The following is a 13,552-nucleotide window of genomic DNA, read 5'->3' as shown; positions in this document are numbered from 1 at the left end:
CTCGGCGCCGGGCCTCAGCAGCCGGGCCCGCCGGAATGAGGCGTCCGCTCCAGTGGGAAACGGCGCTCTCAGAGACGTATCAAACCCACTCTACAGGGAGCTGGAAGTGGCCTCGGGGCGCTGCGGAGCACCCCCTGACGACACCGACACCACCACCACCACCACCTCCCTGCTGATTGGGCGGCACCGCCTTCGGGGCAGGACTTGAGCGGTGATTGGCTGCTAAGGAGGGGAAGGCCGAGCGCTACCAACCGCAGTAGCGGGCGAGGGGGAGCACTACCCCCGGGAAAGGTTGTACCGGCAGCCCCGGGGCGGGGCCGGGCCGGGCCGGTAGCTGTGAAAGCGCTCGGCGAGCGGCGTGTTTACGAGTGGGGCTATGGCGACCTACGTGCGGATGGGAGCAGCGGCCAAGATGCCCCTCTTGGGGCTGGGCACGTGGAAGGTAACCGCGGAGAGCCCTCCTGCAGCGCGGCTCAGGGCCACCGCCGCCGTGCTGCGGCCTCTCGCTCCCGGCCGGCGGTCCCCTCTCGGTACGGCGGTGCCGCTGCGGCGTTTGGCCACCCTGGGGTCCCTCCATGCCCGCTGCCCCCTCGCAGCAGCCCGACCTCCCGCACCGCTGCGGGGCTCTGCCCGAGGACGCGGGTCGCCGGGGCCGAGGTCCCTCCGCGGGGCTGAGCTCCTCCATCCCCGTCTGTCCCCTCTGTGTGTTTATTTACCTGCTAGCTATCTATGGAGCAGCACGCGAGAAACCCAAATCAGGATGTATTATAGCCTTTTCCCTTCAGTCTCCCCCAGGTAAGGTGGAAGCTGCAGTGATGGCTGCCATTGACACCGGGTACCGCCACTTTGACTGTGCCTATGTGTACCAGAACGAGAAGGAAGTTGGGGATGGGATCCAGCAGAAAATCAAGGAAGGTGCTGTGAAAAGAGAGGACCTCTTCATCGTCAGTAAGGTAAGGATCTAATAGTTTTGAATCATGGACAGGCCTGTTTACCTGTGATATTTTTACAGTAGGAAACTAAAGTAGTTTTATGCTGTAGCATTGGAGAAACTGGTGATGTAAATGAGATCACTCCTGATACCGTTTTCTTGTTTCAGTTCATCAGCACAGTGATACAGTTTGACACTTTCCTGCCTGCTGGTTGCAATTTTTGTTATTGTAAGCCATTGGATAGGAAGAGAGAGTTCCCTGAGCTTTGAGCAGGGAGAAGAATCACCCTTATCCTAACTGTCTGGTGGTGTCTTTCTTCCCCAGTCAACCTGATAACACTGAAGGAGGTCAAGATTCTGATTTCCACATACTCTCCTCCACCCCACGCCCAAAATCTACTGAGACTTTGAGTGCCACAGCCCTGCTGTGGTCTAGCACTCTGCTGAGGAGACCCAAAAGTGCTGGGGGACGGATGAGGAGAGGTCGTCTGCAGACCAATTGGTGCAGAAGAAGGGAAGCAGAAAAAGGCAGTGGGCCAGGTAGCACCAAGCAAGGTGGAAACCTGTGATGCAGAGGTCTGAGATCACTCGGTGTAAAGGACCGATACAGAGGCAGAACCGCTTTGGTAACAGCACGTCACTGACTGCTAAAGCTCAGCAGAGGAGACGAGCCTAGCAGTGGCTGGTGCTTGTTCCAGCAGCCAGGCTCACAGTCCTGCCAAAGGGGTGTCTCTGCTGTGGGAGGAAGATGAGGTTCTGGCCACCTTGGGACAGTGGAATCTGCTCAGCACGTGTCCCAGGGAAGGTGTGGTTGGTGGGGTTTCTTACTCTTGCTTATTAAGAAAAATAGGCTATTTAGCTGGATAGCTGGATTCTCAAGTGCCTTTTTACATTGGTAAAGGTTGGTGCCAATCATTTCTTTGTGGCTTTTTTGTACTTTCTTGGCTTTGCCTGCTACATTCAATGCAGGAGTTTTATGCATGGTCATGAATGACGGATATAGATTTTCGTTTAAAAGCCACTTACTACAAAGGCAGACCCTGTGTAAAAGGGGGTAGCACAAATGATGTTTTAACTAATGGAACCAGAGGACTTTGTTATGATCCTGCTTAAATACATGTGCTGCCACTGCATGTGCTGCCTTCATTGTCAGAGGCCAGTCCCACCACAGAGCAAGCCCCATCTCAAGAGCACTAGGATGACCTAGTTCCACATTCCACATCCAAAGAAGATGGAGCATTTCTGACCTGTACAGGAGAGCACCTGAGAGCTTTGACCAGGAGGTCACGGTGTGCCTTGTTTTTTTTCTCTAGCTATGGTGTACCTTTCATGACAAGCCTCTGGTGAAGGGAGCCTGCCAGAAGACTCTTGCTGACCTGAAACTGGATTACCTGGATCTCTACCTCATGCACTGGCCTTTTGGTTTGAAGGTACAGTAACGGCAATGCCCTTGGATTTGTATCTTTTGACTACAGCTTTTGGAGAGCTGTATGGCTTTACAGTGCAACAGTTACTCTGGCTGAGAAAGACAGTCACGTGTCTGTTGTGTGTACCAGCACTGCTCTGTTGCTCAGCTTTACTCTGGCTGTGTGAGCCAGGCTGTCGATCTTTGCCCCCGAGACTGCTGCTAGCATAATCGTTTGATCATGGGAATGATGGTCTGAAAACCAGGTGCCATCTGCCAGCTGCAAGGGTAAGATAGGCTGCTCTCCCTTTCTCTTACAAATCAGTGTATGCTCATCTCAAAATTACCCCTTGCAGGAAGCAGGGCTATACTTTGCTGCCTGACAGAAATTTTCCTTTGTGTGTTACAGAATCACAGAACAAGAGAAAATATTTCTGGTTTGCATTTTTCTCTTTAATCACCAAGTCCTTAATACAGTACAGATTGAGCTGACCTTGTCTGTAGGAGCCTTAGTGTTGTTCTGCTGAGACAGGAATTCAAAAGGTGAAACTTCATGTGGGACCTAAACTCTTTCACAAATTAGTGAAGGAGTTGATGTCCGTTTGATTTTTTTTCTAGTCTTAGCCTTTCCTTCCTGCTACAGTCTGATCAGTCTCCATCCTACCTGCTGCTTTTGAGAGGCTTATTTTTATTTCATACTCTATTTTAGCTTTATGTTAACAGAGCCATGACAGTGAAACTGTCTTATGGGGGCAGTAGCAAACAGCTGTTAAACACAGGTCAGTCGTGATATCTTTTCAAAACTTGTACCCAAAGGCTCTTCTAATTTTCCTAGTACTAGCAGCTTTACACCCAGCTTTGTCATGGAAGAACTGTCACTGCACTTAATACCTCTTTTCATCAGATCTGGTGTTGTATAGACCAAAGCTACATGTTCCCAGTACCCGAGTCCCATGATGCCCTTCTGGAAAAAGAACAAACCAGTTCTTTCTAAGTGGGCACAAAAGAACAATACATGAAGTGAACATGTATGAGACTGGAGGCTATAGTTCTGAGTGGTGTGTTTCCCTGTAGATGTTTGGGTGAGTCATCACGTAGAGGGGCCCAGCAGAAAATCTTGTCTTTATGGGAATGGTCACTGGCAAAAATGCCTTTAATTCCTCCTGCTCCTCAGGAAGGCATGACTGAATGTAGACAAGAACTAGTGTTCTTGTCTGCACTAGAAGTTTAAGCTATCATGGTTGTGAGCTCTCCTGGTATTAAGTGAACTTCTCAACAGATTTTCAAGCATTTTCTTTGTCACTGACAGGCAGGAGAGGAGCTGTTTCCCACAGATGACAAAGGCATGTCAATACCCAGCAACACTGATATTCTACAGACATGGGAGGTAAGTTCAGCCACAGTGGAAGAATCGCGTCTACTGTCCTCAGCAGTGGTGTTAGCTTCAGCAGTCACAGAATGGCTCATGCATGTATGCAGAATTAGTTGGAAAGAATTCATAAAAGTATGTGGTAGCTCTTAAAAATGTGCATGCTTAGTCGAGCTATTATTCCTATTCACTGTGGATTAACATCTCAAGTCACTGAGCTGCACAGTCACTTTCAGTGGAGGTGCAGATGAGAATGAGGTTAGAAAAAGTTATTTACTTGACCATAATGATACAACTCTTCTTCACCACAGTTCTCGTGCAGTTCTGAAACTGCTCAAACAGATTTGCAGAAATAAACACTTGGGCTGTGATCCCGCCATCTTCCTAGGGCATAGCCCTCCAGTCACAATAGTAGACTTAAAGTGTTCTTTTCCTTGTGTAACTCAGTGAATTTCAGTCTTATCAATGATTTTCGGCTTTGGTGTGATAGAAGATGTGTCACACACATTACCAGTACCCACTTTCCCCTTGAGAATCAAAAACTTGGCAAGTGCAAACAGTTATTTTGTGCTTCCCATGAAGGGAGACAAGTCACCTCAGGAAGAATGTATGCAAGTCATGTCTTGTACACTGGATGGTGACTTTGCTCTTCTTTCTGTTAGGCCATGGAAGAGCTGGTGGACGCTGGTCTGGTAAAAGCTATTGGTATCTCCAACTTTAACCGTGAGCAGACTGAAAGAATCTTGAACAAGCCGGGACTGAAGCACAAGCCTGCAAATAACCAGGTAAGCTGCAAAGTGACTGCAAGTGAATAGGTTCCAGGGATTATAAAGATCTGGTTACAGTTGAATGAAGATATGGAAAAAAGGGAGAATAAAGTAGACATAGCATGCACTTTAAATCCAGCTCTGTGAATACTGCTTGGTACAAAAAGGAACAGAATGTTTCCTTTTTGTCTCACCTTGTTGAATCACTGTTTACAAATTCTGGAGTATTTCCCTATGAAACGTTCTCTCTGGATCGATAAAGAATCCAGACACGAACTATCATTCTGACTGTAATCAATGACTTTTATAAAGCCTGTTAGAGCAAAATCCAAAAAGCACATAAGGACTCAATATAAAAGTTGGTGCCCTATAGAATTATAGTCTTATATTGTCACACAGACTACGTGCAGGGTAGGATTAAGGCAGCCTGTAATTAAGAAATTAAGATTCAGAAGAAAGTCTCGGGAGCATGGGAACACTACAGTAGTTCTACACAGTCTCTACTCCTGTGTTGGCAGATCGAGTGTCATCCATACCTCTCCCAGGAAAAGCTTATCAACTATTGCCAATCCAAAGGGATCACTGTGACAGCATATTGTCCCCTTGGGCGCCCTGACAGGTAATTTCCAAGTGGGTTAGTGTGGTTTAAGTTTGAAGCATTCAGACTAATTGAATGAGTAGTGGTGCAGGTGTGTGTACACACTTTTTTAAGTATTCATACTAGGTAGAATCTTTTTGCAGAGATTCTTTGCCATTTCTTCCTTTTTCTCTCTGCGTAGGGTTAAGCCAGAGGAGCCTCCCCTTCTGGATGACCCCAAGATCAAAGAGATTGCAGCCAAGCACAACAAAACCCCAGCACAGGTAAGTAGGTGCCACACAGTGGGTACTCCTTCCTGTAACACAGCCATTAAGGAAACTATGCCTGAAGAGAGAGTACAGCTTCTGACGGTGTTCCCTGTGAACCATGGTGCTCTTCTGTGGTATTAAGTAACAATGCAGGTTGTCTACTATGTGGCCTGCAGCATATACTTGAAGAACCATTTTGGCCCTCAGCCAGAAAAATTGTTGCCCCATCTTCAGATGTTGCTTCCCCTCTCAAGTCCTCTTGCAGAGAATGAAAGCCTTGCATACTCTGATGAAAAAACAGGTGGAAAGAAAAGGAATTGACTGTCACAAAGCTGGATGGGAAAGGAGGCCTTCCACGTGGGCCTCCACCACTTCCCTCTGTGTTCTCTAGGAAGCGCTACCTAGGCCACAGGGACAGGAATGATTTGAAATGCAGCTCTGCAGAAGAAGGTGTAGCTTAGGGAAAACAGCTGTTGGAACAGGCTCTTACTTCCTTCAGATCAGGAGCCATCCTCTCTCTGACTCAGTGGTCTGTTCTTGCAGGTTCTCCTTCGCTTCCAGATCCAGAGAAATGTGATTGCGATTCCCAAGTCTGTCACACCACAGCGCATTGTGGAGAACTTCAAGGTGAGTGATTACAAGTGACCTTGGTGCTGCCCTTCAGGGATGGCATGGCTTCTCCCTGCAGAGCAAGCCGTGATCCTTTCTCACCCTTCCCAAGTCCTCTTGAGGCAAGTGGACTGGGCTTTTTCTCTGTCTGGGAACTAGGGCTGCTAGGAAAACTACACTTAGAGAAAAGAGATTAACAGAGCTCCTGGAAACAGTATGCTGATAACCTTATCAGTGACCTCACATAGTATGTCCTGTTCTGTGACTTGTGAATGAGGTGGCGGGCAGGGCTTGCTTGGAGTCCAAGTGCAGTAACATTCCTCAAAATATTGAATAAGCAATGTAAAGGGAAGAGTCCAGGTGTCAATAAACCACATTGCTTCTCTGACTGTTAAGTCACGGATTTTTTCCTGATATTGGACATCAAGATTTCAGGAATAACATAGCTGGGTTTATTGAAATATGAAAGTCTTCCAGATGTTTCTTTGGAATTTGAGAGAAATGAGTCTTCCACAAATAGAGGCATTGTGCAACACTACGTGGTCACCAAACACCTTGGAAAAGCTGGCACATGTAATTGCAACTGGTGATTTTTTTGTTTGTTTGTTTCTTCCCTCTGTCAGTAGGGTCTTGAAAATCCAAAGAGACTTCTTTTCCTTTCCCTGTCTCACGAAGCCATTGTTTCTAACCAGCACTCTTTCTGATGTGAACTTGTTCTTTAACCTTGTGAATCTTGCTTCTGATTTTATTTGTTTAAAGAGGTGATTTCCAGCTGTTTTTCTTTTTAGGTGTTTGACTTTGAATTGACTAAAGAGGAGATGTCAACCCTTCTCAGCTTAAACAAAAACTGGAGGATCTGTGAAATGATCACGTAAGTGACAGCTTGTTTCCTTCCAACTCTTACATTTTCAATAATTTTATTCTAATCTCACGGGTACTGGTATAGCTGTTTAAAATGGGTGTATTTTGAAATCTGAAATCATTTGAGGGATGAAGCATCTGTTATTTAATATCTTAGTGGAGTTATATTTTCACTTTATTGACTAAAGTATAAGTCATACTATGTACTCAGTGTGGATCCTTTCTCTGGGAAACTTTGTATGCCTGGAACTCCAAAAGGAGGCTTCTAGTTGATAACTTTGACTAGGTCCATATTGGAGAAATGAACATTGGGCAGTTTTAAACTTATGGTAATTTTTTTTTCTGTGAGTTATTAAAAACTGATGTCAGCTCTTATATAGGGGACTGGGGGAGGGAATAACCACCTGAAGCGCAGTCTGAAGAATGACTGCTTGCAGATGTGCACCTGGGAAGCCTATAGCCAGACAAGAAGTCTTGGCTGAAAGGCCACAAAACCTACGCTTTTTTTCTCCAAATAGTGTGAACTTTAGCTTTTTATCTAGAAAGTAACTTGGTCCCACCACTGTTCAGTGACTGAATAATAGGAAAAGACTTGAACTTGTTGATCATGCATGCCATTTCTATACTAGTAAGTCTCTTAAAATCATTCTGCAGTTACGCAATTCATAGCCTCCCCTGAACACTTGTTTACACACCCAGTGTAGTTCTATATAGCATTGATTTCAGCCTTGAGAGTAATCTTTCCTCTTCGATTTCCTTCAGGTGCAAAAATCACAAGGAGTACCCTTTCAATGCAGAATACTGAAGATAGTTTTATCCTGCCCTCCTGCAGGCCTCTGGGGTCTAATGAGCTTCTACTGTTGCCTAGAGCTGTCCACTATGTAGCATGCACACAGTACCTCTCCTACCAGCAAAGGCATAGTATTATGTATTCGGAGACTTTGGGGTTTTCTTCTTTGGTGGAAGGAAATAGTAAAATGGTTCTAAAGAACAAAATATGAGCTGTAATAATTCTCTACTCATTAGATGAGTGTCTCTGCATGGCTGAAATAGCAAAGCAGAAAACACGAAGAATGAACTAGCAACTGATTTTTATTTTCTGTCTTGCACTGACACTACTTAAGGCTGCGGGGTAAGGTTATATAAGCACAGAAGAAAGATCCATCTGGAAAGAACAAACTACATAACCACTGCCTGAAGATAAGATGCAACAACTAGCTTCACTTCTGGAATGCAGCCCAAAGCTTTCTTGGAAAGAAGAATAAATGGGAGAAATGTCCAGACCTACAGATACATACCAACTTTTACAGGCTGAAGCTGGACAGAGTCTACTGTTCAATTTTATCCTTATCCAAAATAAAAAAATGTTTAGATTACTGCTGGTTTAGAAGTTCTGTTCTAATGTGAAAAATTTACAAACCAAGCCTCTTGCATCAACAATGTCATTGGAAACCACCATCCATATTCAATTTTAAATGATGTCACAGGAGCATAAAGACCTTGTCTTGATCAGAAGTTGAATAACTTGGTAAAATAAGCTTTGGTTGATAAAGCACTGCTGACAAGACCAGTTGAGTATCACAAGCCGTAGTATGGACTGTGGATGAACAAGCAACAGGAGACCAACACCTGAAACTGTTGGAAAGCTGTACAGTGGTATTGCTGTGGACTGATTTGGTTGGTAGCCTGTGCTGATATCTGGCTACAAAAACCCAGAGTAACAAAAACTAGGGGGAGAAGGGAGACTGCATTGAGCAGGTGTCTGATACTGCATAGAAACAGAGGGTGCAAGGTGGAACTGTTAGTACTGAGCTGCAGCCCAGAGCCTGACTGAGATGACTGGAGCAAGTGTCACGTTCCTTCCAGGCTGTGCTGACTCACTGGCATAGGTATCTGTTAACTCTACTGTGTGTGTGAGTAAAGCTTTCCCTGATAAAGCCCGTCCCTCATGGTGGAGGAGTCTTGTTGGACAGTGCTGGGGTAACTAGTAGGTGTTGCAACAGCATGGCACTTTGGGGGTCCATAAATGCAATGTGTCTTGGGCTGGGGTGGACACAGGGCATCTGGAGTACAACTACTGCACCCTGGTCTATAACATCACACCAGATCAAGCTGTAGGGTCTGACAAAAGCATATGAAGTTTGAGTTGTATCTTGAGCAACTGGGTGGTCCAGAAACTTCCTTGAGAAGATGATGATTAACAAAAAACTGCTTTTGTAAAGGTTAATAGTATTAGGATCCAATGATGACTGACTTATTGCTTGTGCCACGCTAATTTCTGTTGCAATTTAGCATGCAACAAGTGAATACGCTTATACCAGCTTGAGCAACTTGCATTGTACATCATTAGTTTATAAATATAAGTGCACATATGAAAGATGTTTGACAGATGACAGAAAGGCTGAGAGGCAGAATGTCACAGGAGCACCAAGATTTTGCCTTGATCAGGAGCAGAATAACTGGATATAGTGAATCATGGCTGAGCAGCCAGTGCAAACAGTGTTGTGTTTCCCCCCAAGGTGAGACCACACTGACTCACTGGAGTGGTAGATGAGGGATGGTCATTCTGTGCATGTGTAACGTTCTCCCTGACAGGCTGTTCCTCCATTGGTCTACTTGGTGAATTCAGCTTAGCAGTGTCACATTTCCTGGTGCTCCCTTACCCCATGACAAATACAAAAAGAACTTAGCCTTTTTATGTGATTAAAAAACCCAAAGCTTTTGTTTTCAAATGAGGTGTGAACAAAACTTGCACTTTTGGCTTGAGTGTTACAGTTGTGAGAGAGACAGGACAATGGACCTCAGATACATTACAGCTTTAGGTGGTTTTAGTACTTACTCTCACTCATTCCCACAGGAGAAAAACACAATGTGCAAATATTTTGCTCAGTACACTTCTATATTGAGATCACATATTTAGTCTAATATATATATACACATACAAGTCCCTAGAATATATTTAATGTGCTTTTCAGATGGAGGTCATCCAAATATTTCCAACCAAAACTCCCAAAAGAATGTAACATGCAACCTCAAGATGAGGTGAAAACTATGGAAGAGGTATTGGCGCACCAGCTTAATGCTAAAACTTGGCAGATGCAAACAAAAGAATCAGAATTTACAAGGGACAGTGCTTGTCCCTGTGTTTTTTGGTGTGGTTTTTTTTTTTTTTTTTTAACATATTTCTGTATTTGAAACACTCTGCACTGGCCATACTTGTCCTTTACTCCCAGGTCACATGCAGCAGTCTCTCTGGGGGAATTCATCTCACCTAACTTTAGGTGTCCATAGTGTAGGTGCAGGCACCCACCTTAGTGCCAAGCTCTGGTCACAGCCAAGAGATGTTTGGACAAAACAAAACAGCAGCCTTCAGTGTTTCATTACACCCAGGGCCAGGGCTGCTCTTGGCTCTGGCCTATCTTGCTTTTTAGGATCTCCAGACATAATGCACTCTTCTCCTCTTGTGAACAGAGGTGAAGTCAGCTGTAGTCACCTCCACTTAATCGGCAAGATCCCTCCCTGGGACAATTCCTACCAATAAAACGACGTGGTGCTTTTCCCTACAGGCAGGGGGCAGCCAGCCCTCAGAGGAGACTTTAATTTCTGTCATTGCTGGCCAGGAGCAAACCAGGCAGCCCTCCTACTGGAGAATATTGTTTCCATTGGGACCTAACCACTTTGATCATTTTGGGTCTTGTTCTTCTCAGATACCAAACACTGCCCATCTCTTGAAGCTATGATTTTTGGTGAATTAGAATTACTACGTGCAAATGTCAACACAACAAGCCTGAAAGCTGCTATAATAAGCATCCAGCTTTAGTGCAAAACCTTGCACACTGATCAAACCAGACCCTTCCTCACACACACAGTTCCTTATCTCATGCAAGGAACCCTTGGACATTTTATCAAGCACACAGTTTGCAGTATTTCCACTGATGCATGCAATACTTCTTTCCCAGAGGCCCTACCATCACCTGACAACCCCAGCCATGCCTTCAGGACAGAAAAACAACTGACAGCTCCCATGTCTTGCCATGATCTGGAGAAAATCTCACACAGTAGCCACGAACAGCACAGCAAAATGCAAACCTTCTGCCGAAAATCCTCTGTTAAAAGACAGAGAGCTCTCATTCAGGAAACCATAGGGGGAAACCAAGCACACACCTTCACAGGAGAATGTCAACAGGCCGCAGAGGAGCAACACAAAAATCTCAGAAGAAAAAAAGAGGAAGGACAAATTGTATTTCTCAGCTGTGCTCTCCACCAAGTCTCATTATTATTGTTTAATATATTCATTAATGACCTGGATGAGGGAACAGAGTGTATCCTCAGCAAGTTTGCTGATGATACCAAACTGGGTGGGGTGGCTGACACCCCAGAGGGCCATGCTGCCATCCAGCGTGACCTGGACAGGCTGGAGAGCTGGGCAGAGAAGAACCTAATGAGGTTCAACAAAAGCAAGAGCAAGGTCCTGCACCTGGGGAGGAAGAATGCTAGGCACCAGTATAGGTTAGGGGCGGACCTGCTGGGAAGTAGCTCGGAGGAGAAGGATCTGGGGGTCGTGGTAGACAGTAAATTATCCATGACCCAGCAATGTGCCCTTGTTGCCAAAAAGGCCAATGGAATCCAGGGCTGCATAGGGAAGAGTGTGGCCAGTAGGTGGACAGAGGTCATTCTCCCCCTCTACTCTGCACTGGTGAGGCCACAACTGGAATACTGTGTCCAGTTTTGGGCTCCCCGGTTCAAAAGGGACAGGGAACTGCTGGAGTGAGTCCAGCGAAGGGCAACTAAGATGATTAAGGGCTTGGAGCATCTGCCTTATGAGGAAAGGCTGAGAGAGCTGGGACTCTTTAGCCTGGAGAAGAGAAGGCTGAGGGGAGACCTTATTATGGCCTACAAGTATCTAAAGGGTGGGCTGAAGGAGGATGGAGCCAGGCTCTTTTCAAGGGTTCCCAGTGACAGGACGAGGGGTAATGGGCACAAGTTAGAACATAGGAAGTTCCGTTCAAATACACAGAAAAACTTCTTTACGGTGAGGGTGACAGAGCACTGGCACAGGCTGCCCAGGGAGGTTGTGGAGTCCCCTTCTCTGGAGATTTTCAAGACCCGCCTGGATGCAGTCCTGAGTAATGTGCTGTAGGCAATCCTGCTTTAGCAGGGGAGTTGGACTAGTTGATCTCTAGAGGTCCCTTCCAACTCTGAAAATTCTGTGATTCTGTGATTCTGTGTGATTATCTGTCATTACACACTTTACCCAGCTCCTTGCCACAGGAATGCAAGACTTTGAAACCTCTCCCCATAAAGACACACTCAGAAGAATGAGAACAAACACTTCAAGGTTTTCTCCTCTTTCTTATAGGAGATGCCATCTTATTGGCAAAACAGCCAGGCTTTGCAGTCTTTCACAGACTTGCAGAGCACATCTCTCGGATGACACCAGTTCACCTTGGTGCTGCTTCAGTACAAAATCTGACTGATTCTGGCATCAAGACCTCCAGCATCTGGAGTCAAAGCATGACACTGCTGATACTAATAAACTGTCAGCACAACACTACTAGCTCAAGCATCCAGGAAATACAAAGGAGACCAGAGGCAAACCAGTACTTCAAGCTGGTCTTCAGGCTGCCCTGAAAAAGGAAATCACAGGCATGTCGCAACATCTTCTTTTGAAAAAAAAAATTGTGCAGTGTATATTGCATAAAATTCAGCAGTCATCAGCAAAAAGGGGACTGCCTGCTAACAGTGCAGATGATCATTATGATGTTTCAAAATAGGGTGACTTCTCTGGTGGGAGACAGTCTTTGTCAGGACAAGTCTGCACATGACTTCTGCTAATAATTAAGACCAAGGCAGAGGTCAGGCATGGAAAACTGTTCTCTTGGAGCCCAACTAGCACCACATAATCCACCTTCCCAACAGTACTCACTCTGCGCACAAGCTCCACACCTCTGTTAACCTTAGTTCCGGTCCCTTGCCCACCATCAGCAGCCCCCAGCAGGAACGCCCACCAGACACAAAGCCATGGCTGGCACAGGGAGCTTTCCTACAGCTCTGCAGACGGCCAGTGTCTGTTTCCCTGAACGGATGGAAGGGACAGTAGGAAGGAAAAAAGGAAGTGTGAAAACCCTTCAACTAGGATAGCAGCAGGCCCCTCGTGCAAACAGCTTGCTTTTAATACTGTCAACAGAACTGAGGAACAGGCTCAGGCTGATCACAATCTTTCTGTTGATTTCACTGACCCAAACCCCAAGAGTCTGAGCATACTCAGAGCAGATTTACAGAGAAGGAATCCAGAAAAAAGGAAAAGGCAACCATTGCATTATATAACTGTTTTGTCATACAACTGAAACTTCACATCCTGCTGACAGTGCTGACAAAAAAAACAGGAAGATTAAAGAGACAACCAATTACCTTGCCTGCCCTCAGGTAAGCAGAGCAAAAAGTACAAAACAGCAAAGCAGCTGGTCATCTGCTGTGGGAAGGGCACCCAGAGAAATATCTACCGTTATACTCCCAACTAATGTTTGCATGTGAATAAATTCTCCAAGCATGAGCAAGCAGCAAAGCGTCCCAAGTGGCCTTAACATAACATCCTGGACCATCTATTGGATCCTGCAAGTACATTCTTATTTTTATCCACAGTACTGTGACCACTTCAATAAAACAGTATGCTCTCATCTACAAAATTTCAAAGCTAGTTTGTAATGTGAAATTACAGACCACCTACCATTTATTTCTACACTATTACAGTTTATTATGAAATA

At 45.5% G+C, this 13,552-nt stretch overlaps 1 protein-coding gene across 1 annotated transcript; it reads left to right on the top strand.

Annotated features, from left to right (window-relative positions):
• The first annotated feature begins 314 nt into the window (after window positions 1–314).
• Window positions 315–8,164, top strand: LOC309686182 (aldo-keto reductase family 1 member B1-like). The gene is made up of 10 exons (XM_082498744.1): window positions 315–442; window positions 786–953; window positions 2,245–2,361; window positions 3,646–3,723; window positions 4,368–4,490; window positions 4,991–5,091; window positions 5,252–5,333; window positions 5,862–5,945; window positions 6,716–6,798; window positions 7,551–8,164. The coding sequence occupies exons 1-10, from the start codon at window positions 377–379 to the stop codon at window positions 7,591–7,593; spliced, it is 945 nt and encodes a 314-aa protein (XP_082354870.1). The 5' UTR covers window positions 315–376; the 3' UTR covers window positions 7,594–8,164.
• Window positions 8,165–13,552: the final 5,388 nt, after the last annotated feature.

This window comes from Vanellus vanellus (assembly GCF_965231255.1).
Source record: "Vanellus vanellus genome assembly, chromosome: 1".
NCBI lineage: Eukaryota > Metazoa > Chordata > Aves > Charadriiformes > Charadriidae > Vanellus > Vanellus vanellus.
The sequence above is the reverse complement of the archived record's forward strand: the minus strand, read 5'-3'. Positions and strand labels throughout refer to the sequence as shown.